Source organism: Ciconia boyciana, chromosome 8 (genome assembly GCF_034638445.1).
Source record: "Ciconia boyciana chromosome 8, ASM3463844v1, whole genome shotgun sequence".
In the NCBI taxonomy this organism is placed as follows: domain Eukaryota; kingdom Metazoa; phylum Chordata; class Aves; order Ciconiiformes; family Ciconiidae; genus Ciconia; species Ciconia boyciana.
This window is the reverse complement of record NC_132941.1, coordinates 32,279,597-32,298,654: the sequence shown is the minus strand read 5'-3', so window position 1 is coordinate 32,298,654 and position 19,058 is coordinate 32,279,597. Positions and strand designations below refer to the sequence as shown.

At 42.7% G+C, this 19,058-nt stretch overlaps 1 protein-coding gene across 4 annotated transcripts in view; it reads right to left on the bottom strand.

Annotated features, from left to right (window-relative positions):
* Positions 1-7,438: 7,438 nt before the first annotated feature.
* The window catches only part of JMJD1C (jumonji domain containing 1C), a 168,086-nt gene continuing 156,466 nt past the window's right edge, over positions 7,439-19,058 (bottom strand). For 2 of the 4 annotated variants that reach the window (XM_072871680.1, XM_072871681.1), the window contains 5 exons: positions 17,856-17,978; positions 16,665-16,804; positions 14,266-14,442; positions 8,677-8,808; positions 7,439-8,329 (listed from right to left, as the gene is read on the bottom strand). In XM_072871680.1, coding sequence (XP_072727781.1) covers positions 8,240-8,329; positions 8,677-8,808; positions 14,266-14,442; positions 16,665-16,804; positions 17,856-17,978 — 662 coding nt within the window. In that variant the 3' untranslated portion in view covers positions 7,439-8,239. The remainder of the gene's footprint in view (positions 8,330-8,676; positions 8,809-14,265; positions 14,443-16,664; positions 16,805-17,855; positions 17,979-19,058) is intronic. The other 2 variants (XM_072871682.1, XM_072871683.1) reach the window with 1 other exon arrangement.

The following is a 19,058-nucleotide window of genomic DNA, read 5'->3' as shown; positions in this document are numbered from 1 at the left end:
TGTTACTGATTAATGAAAAGTGTTAAGTGTTGCAAGCTACCCCATTTTAAGTTATTCTTGTGCTGTTACAAGGTAAGCTTGCTTTCTAAGGGTACATTTTTCTTCCAGAATAGACTTGGAAGTGGCAGCAAGAACATCTTACTGTGGTGCAAATTCTCCCCTTAGCTCTGTATACCCCTTGTCTCCTGTGCTTGCTTGAAGGAGAGTAGGGAGTGGAGGCTAGAAAACGCCTATGGAAACCAAGGTAAGACAGGTTCATTAGAGGAGGTCCCTTGTGCTGAATTGTAGCAGGAAACTAATCTTGCTGGGGAAAAAATAAAAAAGTTATTTTTCAGTTGGAGCAGTTTAGCACATGGCCCCACAGAACAGCTGTGATGAGGTAACCAGTGCCAGGTCAGCCCCAGCTTGCTGCTCCCACAAAAGGACAAGTTACAGTCTCCACCGTCACCTGCCTGGCTGGCTGTTACAGGTAACAAGGCAGTGGAGCGTAGTGTTTCTGTTCATCTAAGTAAAGCAAAGAAAATGGTATGTGCTCACAAGAAGGAAATAAAATTATTTAAGCACCTATCTCCTGTCACTGCCAGGGATGATAGCCCAGGGCTGTTAGCTACAGACAAACATTTCAGCTGTCTCTGCAAACAGCAGCTATAGGAGAAGGAAGCAATTTTTAGCCTGGCTACCTCTGCTGAAGAGTCAGGAGTCTTGGGGGGGAGGGGGGGGGGGTAGGGGAATTGCAAGCTCTACCTTTTGTTTTTACGACTAAACTGTCCCTTCATAGATAGCTGCATAAACAAAACACCAGATCCAAAGGAAGTGGCTTCTCTGTAGGAAGGTAGCCAAGTAGGGGCAAAACTCCATGCTGCTACTTTTGAAAGTGTTGTTAAAACTTTTCTCCTGCAATGCAAATGTTTGTTCTTGCAGTCTGCCTGCTCAACACGTGACTTCTGCTGAAATCAAACTCCAGGCAGCATGGCTTAGCACGGGAGTTCTCCACTCCCGTGAGTGATGCAGAAAGGAGAATGGGTGCAACGTTCCCTTAAATAGGATAGAAGGACTGAGCTGCAGTATAAGCGCTGCTAGCGTTACACAAGCCCCATGAAGGTGATGTGGAAAGCTGAATATTTCTGTGTAATACAGAGACCGTCCTAGAGCTGGAGCAGGTGATACCAGTAAAGAGTCAGACCATGGCCTAGCGAACGACACAGGTGCTCCTGCTGAAAGGAGAGCCCCAGCACTGCCAGCCTCTTCTTTCCCTCCCTTCCACACAGCAGCACGTCAGCCAGCCGTGAAGCCTACAGAAGGACAGGCATGTGCGAGCAGGTGGGATCACCCCTTTCAGCAGCACCACGGGACATTTGTAAACCATCCTACAGCTGAGAATCCGTTGAGTAACGACTTCTCCTTATAAAATTCTTTACGTTCCAGGGAAAAAGCTACGTGTATGAAATAAGATTAAATATTTGCATTTTTCCAAGTAAGGAATTCTTCAGTCTGAATTCAGAGCTAAGCAATTACACAGTCCATTTGAAGCATTGTACAGAGAAAGGTTGTACAGAGAATGCTCACCACTAGAGGACAAGTTTTATAGATATATGGTGGTAAACCTAAGGAAAGCCTTCTCCAGCATCTGTCCGCGATCAGTCTGTGCCCCAACAGTTTTAAAACTGTTTCGAGTGACGACTGCCTTTCGGCTGGTTTGAGTTCCAGCACCGCGGAAGGACAAAAGCAAGGCTCGGTTTTCCTTCCCCGCACGCTGCTGTCGGCATTACTGTTTCCGCTCCCTTCCTCCCGCCGACAGCCGCTTCCCCGCTCCGCCGCCGCCTCCACGCGAGGGGCCACCAGCCCCGCGGCTGCCGGCGCAGGGCCCGCCCCCGGCTCTGCCGCCCCCGGCTCTGCCGCCCCCGGCAGCGCTCGGGTGCCGCCGACCGCCACCTGCCGGCACCCCCGCGCCGTGCTCGGCTCCCGCTCGCACGGGCAGCCCCTTTTCCTCGGGCCGGGCCTTGCTCTTGCCGCCGCCGAATTAAGTGGCTCGTTGCCCGAGCCTTTCAAGAGCAGCGAAAAGGCGCAGCGTCTGAACGCTACGCAGAAAGCGAGCGATCTCGCGTAAACGATCGCGGCAACGACGAAGCGGCAAGTTATCGGTGGTCGCACCGCGTGTAACCAAAGCCTGGCACAGTACGTGGAAAGAGTCCCATGGGTGGGAAACTGAGCTGTATTGTTTTATACTGGACAGAACTAAAAACTTCTGTGAGCCATTATTTCAAAGCATCTCACCAAGAACCAATTCTAAACACGCGTCCAGACATTGACTTCTATTCATAGACTTCACTTTACCACAGAAACCGCTCGTCTTGGAACACAGAAATATTATCCCTGTTGAATATAGCCAACATATGCTTTGCAAAAAGAAGTTGTAATTACCCAATCTCTGGCTGTATCTCCACAGAAGGAGAAACCAAAGAAAGGCAACCGGGAAGCAACGTGGAGTCTCCCGAGAATAAAATCTGCAGACTGCACCACCAGCTGCTACTTACAATGACAGCTAAAACCAAAATATAGGAGTGTTGGGTTTTACATTTTGGTTTTATACGAAGGGAAAAGAGGATCTTGTGACCTCTTCCTCTGAGAGCATTTCCATTTTCAGGAGCTCTGGTCTTGAACTCCTTCCTACTCTCCTGTCAGCAGCAGCTCTTGAGCCATCTGCAATTCCTGTGGACCTGCTTTCAGTGGTGGGGACTACACCTCACCTAGGCTCCCTTTCCCACAAAAGGTTGGACCAGGTGATCTTTCGAGGTGCCTTCCAACCTGGGCTGTTCTATGGTTCTACGAAAGCAGGCTCGCTAGCAAAATAGGTGGAGAAAAGCAAGTACAGCCGCAACAGCTGATAAAATCCCTTACTGAACTGGACTAAAAACACAGTAGAAAACAAAATCAATTGGTCAAACTGTTCAAAAGTAATCAGAGCGGTAGCGTGGCTGCCACAAATCAGGTATAGGCTGGACAGTATTTGCCAGACCTTTCTGCCCAAGTATGTGGCCCATGGAGTTTAACTGTAGAAAAAGAAGTTCATTGCTCCCTAAAGACTCAGAGCTATGGCCACCTTTTCCTCCACCTCCTTTCTCTCCCATCTTTGTTTTACCAGAAGTAACCTAAACTTACCCAGGCTTTTAGTCTTGTAATCATTTGAAGTGTTCCCTCAGGCCCATTTGCTGCAGTAGTTAAGGTATTATTGAGATCAAACAATATGAAATCCTTAGAGCTGTGAAAATACAGGATTTCCTGCCTCAGAGCTACTAAACCCTACTCTTTAATTCCACTAAGGAAGCACAGAGCTACGATAAAACCACATGCCCAAGGACTGGAAAAAGAAACAGGCATCTGTGTCAACAATATATTGTATTGGTATGGTTGGAAGGTACCAGAAATGTTCACTTTGAAACATAACAGTAAAAATCCTTCAGTCTACCACTTAGCTTTAGAAAGGCCCATGTTTAAAATGCAACTGTTTGCACACAACACATCAGGTAAAACGTCTTCAGTTTGCTGTGAGGCAACATTTTCCTACTAGCTATATATAGATTGTAACTTCCTTTTCAAAACCTACGAGAACAAATGAAAAAAGTGCAGAGGTTAGTTTGTGTGTGCTGCTAACGCTACAGATCATTCACTCCTTGGCCAGAGTTTCCTAGGCCGCCCTGCTGAGATGGAAAGAAAGGGATGTGGCGGTGGACACTGCATCAGAGGAGCCCCCACGCCACCAAGTGCTCCCCTGCCCTCCTGGGGCACACGTATCATGGGAACACAAAGGCGAAGAAGGGAAAGTGGCACTCCTGCTAACAAAGCGCAAGTCAAAAGGTGGAAAGCAGGAGCACAGCGGAGAGCTGACATCATTTGAGGCAGAGCTGGGGGTCAGGCAGTGAAAGCACAGCAAAGCCTTAGTCCGGGAGTCTCAACAGGGAGAGGCAGCTTGTCCAGCGCGGATGTGGGGGAGAGCACAAACATCCTGCTCAGGAAAGCAGCAGACCAGGGCGATGGTGGCTGTGGAAGGAGGAAGGAAGGGAAATTCCCAGTTACGGCGCGGGGCAGGGAAGGCTGTCAGCTGTGAGAGCAAGAGAGGGCTTGACAGGATGTCACGGGAGAGGGTACGAACAAAATTACCACCTACCGAAAAGGTCAGAGAGCATGAGAACGTAGCGCCGATCAGATGGGGGTTCAGTTTACGCACACAGATCTGAGCAATTTCTGTGAAGCTGGAAGAGTAGAACAAAGATTTTAAAATCAGATCGTTACAACCCCCTACGTCTGACCTGCATAAGGGGGACCATGGTTTCACTGCCAGCAATTCCAGCAACCCAGTAACTTCTGTTTCAGCTAAACCATATACACAGCCATCCATCCATGCTGAAACACTTCAGGTCACAGCAACCCTGCTTTATTCTTTGCTAATTACTGACTCTTCGTTAGTTACCTCTGCAGTTACAAAAGGAAGAAAATTGCTGTGGTCATTTACTGTACGGCAGTGCAGTGGATGGAGATGATGATAGGGAGCTGGAAAGGGGTGAGGGAAGGAGGGTGTGTGTGGAGAGCAGGGCTTGCAGTTTTGACGGCACTGAGACATGAGCTTTCAAAGGACAGAAAAAGAGGAAGAGTTTCATGGAGAGCATAGCAGATCAAGACAGACCTTGGAAGGTGGCAAAAGATGACACAGTACTTCATATTCTTGCTCTAGGAGTTGACAGTGTTCCTGCACTCAAACAAACAGCTTCAACTGATCTCATCGAATACTTTTGGCTATATTAGAACAGTTGAGACTGTAGACCAGAAAACCTCCTGAAGAGTCTTTAGGAAAGGAAGATGGGAAAAACATGCCCGGTAACACCTCACAGAACACTGAAATGGTTGAGAGGGACGAACTAACCTGAAAACAAAACACCTCCCCACAAACCCCTCTTTAGTCTCAGACATCAGCTATGAAAATCTCAGGTTGTACTGGCAGCAAGCACAACGCCAGCCCGACTTCCTGCTCCGATTTCTTGTAGGGGAGTAGGGAGCTCCGCTTCACTGTGACGGAGCCAGAAAGCTTAAGATACTGAATAAACTGAATTTGGTACAGTAAGTTCTTAAAAAACCCAGAATTTTTGGCCTCTTTTAGTGGTATTTGGAGTAGCTGTTACCTTTAGCAACTTCTTGTGGTCTGCTAATGCATGCAGCATGCAACCTGCAGAGTCTTTTTGAGTTGACGGCAATAAACACTTTACAGTGCTCCCCGTTGTGCTCAGCTTGTGCCACGTTTTCCTTGTTCGCTCACTTTTGGCTTCTTCCCCTCCCATTAGTTACTGGGAAACACTGTCATTGTTGCGGGCAGTTTGTGAGGCCGCCCCATCCACACCCACAGCAATTCCCAAAGTGATTTGCAAAATGCATCAGGCTATGTTTTTATACATTGCAAATCCATCAGACATACCCATTAACCACAACCTTTTAAAACTATACAACTGGTGTAACTACCGTATCAATTTACTATAAACTCTACTAAACAAATCATGTGGATAGTTAAACTCTACAGTGACTACAGTGAAATCCTATTCGTGCAGTTCAAACTAATTTATCAATTTATCTTTGCTACGAAAGCAGTGAAGATCGACTTACTCAGTGACTGTGCAGCATGCCATGCAACACTGCAGCTTGAGCCCATCAGTTTTGCCTCTCCAAAATGACACTTTTTGTCTTAAAATTCTGTCAGTCTCAGGGTTTTCTTCAGGAGGATTCTTGCTGCTTCACCATCCATTTCACCCACACATTTGTGCGGATTAACAACTTTGCCATACACTTAAGGATTCATCAGCAAAGGTGGCAGGAAAAAGGTCACAAAGGAAGAGCTTTAATATTCACACTCAGAAATACAAACTAGCCTCTGTTCAGCGACTCCTTCAGTTACCACCTGAGGAGGAGGCAAGAACTTCTTCAATCTCACAGGTGGGGATCCCTCCCTGGGTCTGTAAGTGCTGTGGGGTGGCAGGGGCAGCCGTCGGTGCCCCGTGGGGGGCCAAAGGATGGTACCAAAGCTCAGACTTAGAAGCACCGGGTGCTGTCTGCGGTGCAGTCACTGACAGTAAAGCACCTGAACGCCTTTGAGAAGAGGTAGAGCAGGAAGCCTGAAGCTTTGGCCAAGACAGACACAGCAACATGACACTTTCCAGTAGCAGCCCAGGGGAAACCAACCCATTCCCTTCAACTCAACTACAAAGACACCCCAGCACAAGGAGCGAGCTGTGATGACAGCCATGGCCCTGGCCCAAACAACTGCTCTTTGTGTAGGAAAAAAAACAAGGGGGGGATATGACCATCTGCAGCACGAATGCAAATGTCAGCAGCCTCAGGAAACTTCACAAATGTTAAAAGTACTTCACCACAACTCAAGTCACAGGGGATAATATATAGACTTAAGATTAAAATTAACTCATTTACATATCCTGAACTTTAAAAAATAAAAGTACACGCGAGTAAAGTCCACTGGTCATTAAGCAAACATACACCGGCAGGTTTTGCATCTTCAGCCAACGCTCTGGTTCTGTGCTACACGCAGCGTAAAGGAAGACACTGCTCGGAGCTGGGTACAAAGTTGAGAATCAACTGCCAAGCACAGCAACATTAACCCCAATGCATTTCTTCGCAACTTCAAATTCCAGGTTTTCAAACCAACTAAATAAAGAACTTTACTTCTGGAACCAGAAATTGCTTTTGTGTTTCACTATTTCTTAAGATAACTTATATGGGTTTTCTGCTGGGCTTTTTTTTTTTGGTGGCCCAAAACCTGGTCACACTTTGTCAGACTGGGAGCAGTAACCAGGCTAGTTACTATCCCCTTTCAGACCTGTCACGAGCTAGCTAACAGCCGCACCTAACGTGATATAAAATCTAAACATTTGAACAGTTTTAGGAATTTAAATCCATGTACACTTTAACTTTTCAAACTAACTCCAAGAGCTGGAATTCTGCTCAATGTCTAACATTTACCATTATTAAGTAAAACCAGACACAAATCTTTTTTTTTTTAAGCATACATTATTTTGCTGTATTACTCAAACTGTAAAGAGCCAAGATGCTACAAAAGAAATTGTTCTACAGAAATTCCTTTCCCCCTTCGCCCAAAAGTAAGTATTGGATTATTAAAGACAGAACATAAGCAATGTTTGAATTGTTTTATTCTTATGGAGAGGCTCTTTCTGGCTCAGCCATTTGAGCTGTGCTTCAGCACTTCCCCTCGCAGTTTTGTCTCAAACCCGGAGAGGGCAGAGTGGTGCACAGGAACCACGGCAGAACATTTCAAGCCTTACACTCAGAGATGCACTTGCCCTTACTGCGAAGGAAGGACTCGGCTGTCACACATGGCCACAAACAAAAAACGAACACGACAAGACAACGTTTGATAAAGTCATTTTAATGGAAAATGTAAAACCCCTTTCAACTTCAATGTACAAAGCATGTGTAACACTTGCACTTTTAACAAATTAAAGCAAGCCAATGTTTTAAAAAAATACATCATTGAATGTATATATGTATATATTTACACAGCATATTAAGTTTAATATTTAGCTTTAAAAGTTCACATAAATTTTACCAAAATGAGACAATTTTTAAATAAATTACACCTTTTGAAAACGTTTAATTGTACACTGAATAGCTTCAATAAAATACTGAAGTGTCTGTATTTAATATCTACTTTATATACTTTATATTTTACAAAGTTTACAATTATTTGGCAGTAATCTTCAGATTATGACATGACTGCTGTGCGGACTCAGCAAGATCCCAAATGCAGGCAATAGCTGGTGTTTGTGTCCTACTCTCACAGTAACTGTCTCAATGTAGTGAAAAATATCTGAATTATTTTAGCAAACTGTACAAGTCACATTTACATTTGATCAACAATATAGCATAGAATTTTGTGTTTTTTTTCCAAAAATAAATACATCATCTTAAATCTTTGACATTTCACAAACTTCATGTACATTATAATACAGGACAGCAGAATGCTGCTTAATTGTTTGCAAGTCTAACATGTAATCACAGTGGCTGTGATATGAAGCTCTACCGTTGCAGTGTCATTAACAAGTAAATACGATGACTATGTTTTCTTGGCACTGATGGTTTGTGAAGCTTAAATTAGTGTGCATACCGTTCATATATTAGAAAAAATAACCTCCATTTGATGTTAACACAAAAAAGCAGAGCGCGCTTAGTTTTCATCCATATCTTCCATTTCACCTTCATGAATCTTCAAAGCTCTCACCATTTCCTTAACTGCATGATACAAGATATTCTTAACCTGCAAGAACATCACACAGATTTTAGCAAGGCCTACAACTAAGGAACTCTGCAAAGTAACGGTGTTTAGGACTGAGCCCTGAGCCTAAAGGATGGAAAAAAAAGGAAGGCTACATCAAGCCAGTGCAAAAGGAAACACCTTTCTACACATTTTAAAACGTAACGTGAAATAAATAAAACCAGCAACTCAAGGGAGAGTCATTTACACCCCTGGCATTCACGCTGCTGCTCATTGTTATTCTGTGTGAACAGCAGCGAGGAAGTAGCTCCACGCACTGCTCCGCATTTCAATGAGCCTGAGCATGCCCTGCCTTTGCAACAGCTTCCAGAGCTGAATTCATTTCCTACCTGCAGTTTATCATCATAATTGATTTCTTCCTTTGACAGCCTCAGCTCCTGCGTTAAGTGAAATGACTGTACAAGATGTTCTGGAGACACGAAGTCTTCAGTTACTTGAACGCAGCTGTGAAAATTTTGCACCTATCCAAAATAACAAGAAGAGACTGATAATTAGTATTTTGGAGTTATTCTTCAGCAGAGATACCTGAGAAAAGAGTGGGCCTTGAGATGTCTTAAACCACAGGCTTATCAGACTAAAGGATGTCTTTATACATTCTACGTAGAGAGCAATTAAGTGTATTCGACTTATCTAAGTTAGCTTCTGGCAAAAGGTACACTTTGAACAATGCACATCTGCCTGTGCTCTGGCACTTCCTCCTGTAGTCGGCTCTGACATTAACTCAACAGACTCTGATGTGTTATTCCACCCTTTTATCAGCTGCACAGGCAGTGCTGCCGTGTACCACTACTGCACAGCCATTTCCAGAACGCCACGCAGGTGCCGACACTGCAGACCGACTCTGCGGCAGCCTTGCCCTGCAGGACCCGGCTCCTCGGGCCACACAGACACGCTGGAAGCTTGCACCCACACTCTGCCAGGCACAACTTGCCACGTTTGCTGAAAAGTAATTGCTGGTGGAAATATTTAATAGAGGAAGAAAAAAAAAAAGAACAAAGGGGCAGGTTCGGGGGGGGACACACACTTTCTTTTTTCTCTAAACATTTCTTCTTACTGATAAGAGGTAACTACTGAGAGAAACAGACACCATCTCTTGCCACCCAGGTCGTACCTGGAGGACAGGGGAAAGGAAAAAATGCTTCCTGGTTGTGACCTGACTACCAACTCCTGTTTGTCCTCTTCAGAAACATACAGTATCAGGTTTTCACCCCTAAACCCTTACAAATTACACTGCTTCTTCAGCATGTCAAAAATCTCATTTCCCCCAAATTCTAACTGCTCATAAAGTTGTGCAATGTCAATTCTGCAAACTTACCACAGCCTGGGGGGTGGGGAGGGAGCACCTTTGCCGTCCTAACAAACAAACAGTGCCCCCCTTCTCAGTACTGATGAAGATCTGCATATTTTAAGCTCAAGCCTAGCAAAATCTAGAGTTTTTTAGTGCATACTCTAAAATTTCCATTGTGATACCTGACATTCAAAAAACCTTAGGGGCCTACGCAGTTGAGGACATAGCACTTCATTTAAAAATTATTTTCTTCTTCAAAAACACTGCCCAGGTCTGATTTTATAAGGTCAGCTTGCCCCTTTGCAGGTGAAATCCCAGAAGGTAACGCCTAGCTCAACACTAGTGCCTCATACACGGGGCTTCTGCGCCTCGTAATCATCAAGGACAAAGCAGTGCCGTTCCCTCCTGCAGATTAATCAAAAGAGAAACCATTCTGGAGACGAAGAGGGTTTGTTGATGCCACACAATTTGCAAACGGCAGAAAGCCAGGAGCAAGGAAACAGCTGCAGAAGTGCCACCACGAGGCTCCCACCAGCGCTCGGGGAATTTCCTAGAGCTTCGGCTGAAACATCTCTGTGCTGTGCAGCTGGGCTGCTGGCTTCAGCCCCCTTCTCTTCCCTCGCAGCCTTTAACCTGTTTCAAGTCTCTACCTGCCCCTGTTTTCCTTTCCACCCCATGCAAATCCCACACCACTCTCTCACTTTCTCCTCACTGGGACAAGATTTTACGGACTCACTCTCCCTCCATTGCAGAACAGGCAGTATTTGTTGCCCTCAGATCTTTCATTCTGCTGTGTCTTAAACCTCCTTCCCTTCCAGGACCTGTCTTATCAGTGTGCAAGTCTTTGGAGGGACAAATTTTACCCAGCTGGTCTAGTACGTAATGTGGAATGTCCTGCTGACAGCCCATAGGCAGTTCTGTTTATAATATTTATAATACAAGCTGATACAATGACACACAGAAATAAATATGTTTAGCAATGATTCCCCAGAGGTTTGCAGGGCAACGACTACAGCACTCCCACGACTGTGCCAGTTCCAGCTGAACCAAGAGAACAGCTTTGCCCGCAGCCCACGCAGAGCAGAGGTTTTCCAGCAGGGCCCAGGAGACCTGGGAGCATCAGAAAAGCCTCAGACCTGGGCCGGGACAGGTAAAGGTGAGCGGGCAGGGAGGAAAGGGCTGTCCATCCTCACGGCTGCAGCTCCTCACCGCACAGCCTTACTCCTGTCCTTACGCTGAGGATCAGCCATTTCCTGCACCACTTAGCTCTGGGGCCAGCGCTCAGCCCAGCAGCTCTGCGTGCGCAACTCCCAGACCTTTATCCTACATCCTTATCCTAACATCGCCAGGATGTCTCATTACCTCCAGCATGTTATTTTACAATATATAATCCTGCTGTTAAATCAACATAATACCACTATTAAAAAAATCATAACCACCTGTCTACTATGAACAAGTTTTGCATGTAGCCTGAATAACACATTTCAATCACCGACTCAAGCATTTCTAGCTTTTACCACTAAAATATTTTACAAATTTGGAGTCATCAAATTAAAACCAAGGGAGGGCATCCCTATAGGATGACTGTGATACAGGATGACCCAGAGTGGAGCAGCACAAAGAGCAAATCATTCAAAAGAACAGTAAAAACCCCCTTTTTTTAGCTGGGGAAGTTTCCAAGGGGAGCCGAGGGCTTGCTGTTATAAGTGCCAGACAGAGAGCAAGGCCCAGAAGTTAGCAAAGCAGGGGACACTTCCGAGCTCCCCTACTCGCACAGACAAGAAGAAAGGAGATACAATCCTACAGTGCATTACTCACAGTACATTCAGGGAAGCATCTGTAGAGAAGGCCAGCCCAACACTGTATCTATTTCTGGTTTCCCCCCGAGAGAGCAATTCCCTCCACAAGAGGTACTGACAAGGCTACTCTGACCGTCACAGCTCACAGGAGAGGCTCTCCCCCCCACCCCACCACTGGAACAGTTTGACTTTGCCTACTGACATGATCACAAGGGGAATGTGACTGCTGTCTTCAAGTACACAGGGAGGAGGGGGAAACCTGGGAAGGAAGAGGAATGCTTTATGCTACCATAAAATATTAAGAACAAGTCACTTTAAAAGCTAGATATGAATCCATAGAAGCTTGGGGGGGGGAAGAATACATAGAAGAAATACACCCAACCTCCCCCATGTCAGAGCAATTAAATTCTAGACTGGCATGTCAGAAGCAGCAGTGTGACAACAATCCTAACTGGCTCCAGGATGGAAATGTCTGAGCTACACTACACAGTGACCACAGGCAGCTGCCGGGCTCCCTAACTCCATCCCTCAGCCTGATTTCCTCTGCTCCACAACATTACCGATTAGCAAATAAAAATAAAAATGTTAATTTACTACCAAATTTAGTATCATCTCTCATCCAGTTTTAATTATTAAAGATTCATGATGTGCATGTAAATCTGAAACACTTAACATGTAAACTTAACCTGGTATGTATTCTTGTTCAGACTTACTTTTAAGTGTTGAAATGTGCTTTGTGTATATGAAGTGTTGGTGCTGATCCCTAAGGTCAGTATTTATGCATCTCTACACAGAGAGTACTATACGCGTATATGAAAGAACACGATGCTTTCATTTCCTCCTACGTGGCAGATTCAGAAGAACTTCTTACTGAGGATGAAAAGGTTCTCAGCTTCACCCACTAAGGTTTAAAAACACCATGTTATTAACTCCTTGGTGCCAGAAGCTAGAACATTACCACTTCAAAAGCAATCTGCAGTTTAAAGCCAAGGAGATAAAGATAAGAGCGGTCTTATTTTTGGTCCTTAAACCTATGAACTGCCAGGAAGCCTGGAACAGTCCCACTACTTCATGTTTTATATTCTGTATGCCTTTATATAATGCCACATGCTATATAAAACAAACTTCCCAGTATGTCTGTTATTTTCTGTGGGTTCCCTTTTCACTCTTGTATCTGGGATATCTCCCTTGTTTCAGAGTAAGGTTACTGGAGGATGCAACATAAATCTTATCAACTCTGTGAGTCCTAACTGCTTTAGCCTAACAGGAGCTAAGAATAACATCAATGCCAGACGTTCCTTCACCTTTGTGAAGCAACATCAAGCCCTGGAGACATGATACAGCGAAAGGCAACCTACAACAACCCAAGATTTGGTCACCTGGGTTTGGTTTTTTGGGGTTTTTGTTTGTTTGTTTGTTTTTTCTTCTTTTTTTCTTTCTTTTGCCAGAAAACAAATCCACACAGATCAGCCAGGGTTAACATACCATCACGTGAAACCCATCTAAAGACTCACTGGAATGACAAAGGAGTCTAGTGTGGGTAAGGTAGCTGTTGCTTTCAACGCCCCAGCAACTGACATAGCCAGACAGATTAGCGACATAACACCCATCATCACTACAACCCAGTCATTTTTTTTTCACAGAGAAAACTCTCCTGCCCTGGTCATGGTGACATGGTAAGCCATTGCTTCCCCTCTGCTCAGAAGAGGAGGCAGCTGGAAGCTGATCTGCAGATCAGAAACCAAATAGCATCTTCTTCATAAAGGCCTGGCCTTGCTTGAACCCGGGTGGAGAGCGATGATGCAAGCCTTTAAGAGCAAGATGGTTTACAACCCCAACTGCAGGGTGAGTATGCTCCTCATTCCTTGATAGTCAGCTACCTAATTAGTGGTGCTTGGCAGCTGGCAAGACAGCAAGAAAGCAGGCTCCATTTCCTATTTCAACAGGAAAAGGTTCATGGAGTGAAGAAATAAATAAATCTAGAACTACCCAAAAATAACGGCTGAACAATTGTGCTTTCTTCCTCTTTTCACCACGGAGAAGCAGACTGTGAGAAAAAAACCCACCAAACAAAAAGAAACAACAAACCCTACGTGCTAGGAAAGGACTGAAGCTTGCCAAACAAATTCATACTGTTTCTCCAGAACTGCCCTACTGGCAGTACTTTTTCTTACATAACTAAGAATTAAATCAGTCCAGCTGCTGCAAAGGTGATATCACTCTTTCTGATGGTAAGGAAAGCTGCTGAAGCAACAATGATGACTCCTGGTGATTGATGTACCTTCTGTGCAAAAAGGAACTTAATGTGGAGCGGGAAAACAACCTCCAAATCCCATTACAGAAACATTTTGTTACACCCAAACTGTCTCTACAATTCTCCTACAGCTGAAGACAAAAACAATGACACCTGATATCCAGGTATTTTTATCTGCTTGGGTTGCTCTCCCTGCCTCTCTAGGTTAGGTTAACTTTTGGTTTAGAAGAAAAAAAATAATACTAACCTGGCTTTGCCATATTTAAAACTAGTTTATTTAGAAATTTGCTAATGAAATGGAAAGTGGGAAAAAGTGGTTAACAATAGCGTGCTCATTTTTCATTTTAAAGGAAAAAAGGAACAATGTTATTTCAAGAGTTCAAGTTGCTGTATGTTACCACTGGCTGGTCATCTATACAAGCAGATATACCTTATTATACATTCCTGTACACTAATAGCTACCAGTAAGAAAATAAAATCTAATTTGAGTACAGAGGTACTTAGGTCTTTGAAAAAAAGTTATTTTATTGTATTTATGTTATTTAATCCTGTGTGTCTTTATGCAGATGTATGTTACCTGATGAAGTGCTCCTGCTGGTAGAATAATAGCATCACCAAGAAACTGAATAACAGTACAGGTTTTTACTCCATATTCTTCAAGAAGTCTTTGGCGAAGTTTTTTGTTCACATACCAACTCTGATCACGTATTGGATCATGCTCTGGTAAAACTTCTAAGCCTTGCTCTTTTGCTATCTGTAAGTACAGAAAAGAGACCAAGTCACTTTCAAAAGAAGCTGAACCTTTTGCTGATAAGTTGTAAGTATACTTATCTTACAAAGCAACCCTACCGTGTTCACAATACCCGAACGAGAATTTTAGTTAGGTATTCAAAAGAACCTAAAAGGAACTGGGAAGTGCCACTGAACTGAAGACATCTGCAGAACTCCCACTCCAAAATGTAGAGCTTTAAAGAACTTGGCACAATAATCTATTAATAAGCAACATGCTCCCTGCGTGACTTCTTTCATCAAGAAAATAAAATCTGACCTCAAGAGTTCCTATGCTGCCAGTTCCTCAAGCTTACAACCTTCAGTTTTGACACAGACACACAATACCACAACCTCAGCTCAGGAAAAAAGCAGCAGATAAAACTAAGGGTCACATGGTCCTGGGCAACCTGCTCTAGGCAACTAGAGAAGAAGTTATTTTCCTACCATCCCAGCAAGGAATTGGGAAAAAATGCTGAACATTAAAAAAAATTACTTCCTGACACCAGTAGACTTAACTGCAACAACCATTTCTCATTAAGTTAACCACAGGGGAACATATATTACCCTTAATCAATTGCTAATTAATGAATCATAGTGACTAAAGAAAAAAGTGACTAAAAGATAAAACACACATATTGAATCCATCTGTCACGACTCAGGAGACAATAATCTCATTAAAAACATAGATTTTTTTAATTCATATTGATATTGAATATACTTAATTATGTGATGCAGAGCTTGAAACTGTTCCTATGTGTTATCACGTTTCTTCTGTACTAAACAAGATACTGAGATTTGATCTCTTATCAGCAGGCAAAGTGGTCCCAAGGTCTAGTCATCAATCCCCAATTCAGTATTTCAAAAAATACCACCACACCAAAAATACAAGGCAGTACACAATTCATTCTGGATACCATGGCAAGCTGTGGCAGCAAACAACGAACTTTATTACATAGTGTCTTAAGTGCTTCTGTTTTAAACCTGCTGCTCAAAGAGTTTCACAATATCCCTTAATTACTCTGAAAGAAGAAACTCTGAATAATACTCATTGTCCACCTACTCCCTTGCATTCATGACTTTGTTCACAACTCCCCAAACTGCAGAGCCACCATCTACTTTTTGAATGAACAGAAAAGCCTCGCTGCATAATTCATAATCTCCTGAAATTAGCTGTATTTTGTTTACTAGTGCTCATTTTTCCCCACAGTTCATCTTGCCAAAGAGCAAATGTTTGAGTCACCAGCTGCCCTGGGACTGAAACACTGCCTTATTGCCCAAGAGAATCTTTACTGCTGAATTTCTTAGGCTCTTCCTGCTCACAGTAGAGACCTTGGCTTCCAGCCTGTTTATGGACCCCTTTGGTTTAGCCAGTTAAAACTCATCTGATTTTTTTCCCCACAGTAGAAGACAGTGAAAGCTTCTTTTCCTCGTGCAACCACTTCAGTGATATTTTGGTATTTCTATGTCATCTGTCAAGACTGCCTTCTAGAACATGAAAACATGCTAAAGATAAGGCACAGAAAACTGCTTCCAAGATGGTATCTCTAAATTTAATTAATATCCCAGTGGTGGATATTCATCCTACGTGATAACGATCTGAAAGTTTTTGATGTGGCTCTAACTTGTTCATCCCATGCTGCCAAAGGAAGATCTGCACCGTAGCTAATGTTGAAGAAGTTTGCTGCCCTTGGGTACATTATCCCCCACCGCTCTCATCTTCACTAAGAGCCAAGGCACGTTCTTTGAGCTAAGTGACGTGACACACAGTCCTTACGAAGATCGGTGGCTGCTAGGTTGCAAGGTCAGGGTTTTTTTGCATAGGACAATTCACAAAAATTTCAACATCTGATAATGCAAGAATGGATCAGTGACAGAAAAACATTATCCTGCAAATGCTAATACTAAAAAAATAAAATTACCCTTTGTATTAGAAAAGGACAAGAATAGATATACATGCCCTCCTGAGTGTTCAGAGTTTGCAGACTACCTGTAACTCTGAAGAGATGAGTACGTATCATGTTACAGATTTTATTTGTTGACTGATGTAGCAGGTCAATTATAGTTTATTTTATGTGCTGGAAAGGAAAGAATTTTGCTTCCCCTCCTTACCTAAGCATAGGGGTGGGCTTTGTGGTTTTTGTCAGCCCCATTTGACTTATCAGTTACTTAAGATTTTATTTATAAAATATCTATTATAAATCTAACCTTTTGCAGAAACTCTCTTATCTTGTCAGCATCTTTGCCAGCATAAATGTGCCATAAAGCACCAGGTAATTCACTTGAATCTTTCAACCGCTTCCTTAAAAGGTCATCCAAATCTTCCTCTTCAAACTTCTTCAAAACTCCTAAGATTCAACAAAAATATTTTTAGAAGTGAGACAGAGCTGTCTCTGAAACTAAACACCTTATTTTCGAATTTCTTGCGTGAGACTGAGCAGATGAAGGTTTGCTGAATACAACAGAAGACCCTGGGTGATCCTCTTGTTCAGTGTTTGTAATTAGTTACTAGAACATGAACGCCATAAATACCTTAAAAATAACATTCGATTTTAAAACATTTTTACATCTCTTGAATTTGATAGAACACATTCTCCTACCTGAAATAAACAAGCAGGGCTGGCACCAAAAAATTAAGAGATGAAAAAGGTGTTTTCCTGCAGTCAGCAAAACCAGTGTTTTGCATGCTGTTCTGCAGAAGCTACTCAAGAAGCTAGAGCTCTCCCAATATGCTAAAGTTTTGCTGCTATTAACTCAGTGCATACGCAAGTGAAAACAAAGCAAATAAAAGACAGCAAACCCTACTGCAGCTCTATTAGTCACACCTAAAATCTACAATTGCTAATTATGGAATGAGAGGACAAAAGAATAAGGGGAAAGAAGCAAAACTATTTCAGTGATTTAAAGACTGTTTCACATAAGCAATAAACCTCATACAGAGGACTAACATACACCAATTTAAGCTCTCCGGTGCTGAAAAATTACATTACAGTCCAAATTCAATAGAGCAAACACAGTGCATCCAGAGGGAGCAGAATAAACAGAAGGTTTGGCAAATACATCATTCTGACGTAATTGTTAGAACTACCACAGCTTCCAGAGAAAATCCTTCAGCCTGCACTTTCATAAGCCCTGCCAGCCCCAGCGCGGAAATGGTACATCAATTATAGGTAATGGCAAAAAGAGTGAAAAAGAGTTTGAAATACCATTTCATAATTCATGAACTGCAGTGTATTTTATGCAGAATTAATGTGTGTGCAAATTCTTGAAACAAAGAATATCCCAGGTTTAAGCAAGTACTTATGGACATCTTTCATCCGCTTCAAAAGAACAGTGTCAATTTTTAAAGTTTCAGATCATTCAGCCCATCTACACCTCTTACAATGAGCTTCCCTTTACCTGATTTGGAAAGTACTCCATTTCCTTTCGCTATGCCAACATAAACAAGGATGTTCACGACATCAGAAACTTCAATATGGAGATTTGTGGTTCCTATGTCATGGTCTTTAGTAGCAGCCACACCTATGTTACAAGATAAAATTAAGATTTTTTTGTATTGCATATTTACCTTCAAACAGAAATGTGCAACAGCTAGCTGAAAAGAAACTTCTGAAAGTACACCAAGCATCACAGAAAAACATTTTATGTACAGACAGGCTTTAATGTGAAAATACTGAGATACACAAACTACAACCGTGCTTCTGCTGCACTTGCTCAACAAGAAAATGTTACTTTTTTAACTTAAGATACCTCTTAGCCCAAGTAACTGTCTGTACATAGCAGTTGCATCAGAACAAAACGCATTTCAGCAGAATAATTAAAGACATTTCCTGACCACTACGTTCCTTCCCAATCTTTCAACCTTTCAGATTGTCCAGGGCTGAATACAAGTACAATGAATACACAAGGTTATCAAATCAAACGCGTCGCTTTTGTGCCTGGCTGTAAGCTGAGGTCTTAACCAAAAGAAATCCCCAAGCAAAGGGGAAAATTAATTTTAGTTCTAAGAGGTGAAAACATACATGCTTAAGTCGAAAGAACATTTCAGAACACTAAGCCTTGCAGCAGTATTACATAAGCGTCATTAATGATTCAGTTCTTCAGATCCATGCCTTGATTGCTATCGTTAATATGTTTCTTTCAAAGGACATCTGGAGAAGTTTTTAAATCAAAGCTATCATGCTACAAATTACAACTCATTTCTTGTCCTATTACAACAATTTGTAAAACAGAATTGAACAAATTTGTTTGCAAAAGAAGGAGCAGCTGGAAAAGGTCTGAGGGAAGGAAACAACCTTTTCTAAACAGGTTTGAGTGTACAGCATGCAATACAAATACAAGTTATGAGAAAAATGCTGAGATTTATTTATAACCAGAATTATGAACACAATAGTATTTCATGAAGTATTCTGTCATATGGCATTATTAAAGACAGGATCTCTCTTTGTGTAAAAGTAGCTAACCATTTATATGCCTCAGAAGACTATAACAGCACAAGAAAAGGTAGAAAGAAATGCAGAAGCAAATAAACTCTCATGCCTGAGGTGGCTGTACTGTTAATATGCAAGTCAGTAAAGTATTTCTCCTACATTCAGTGAACAA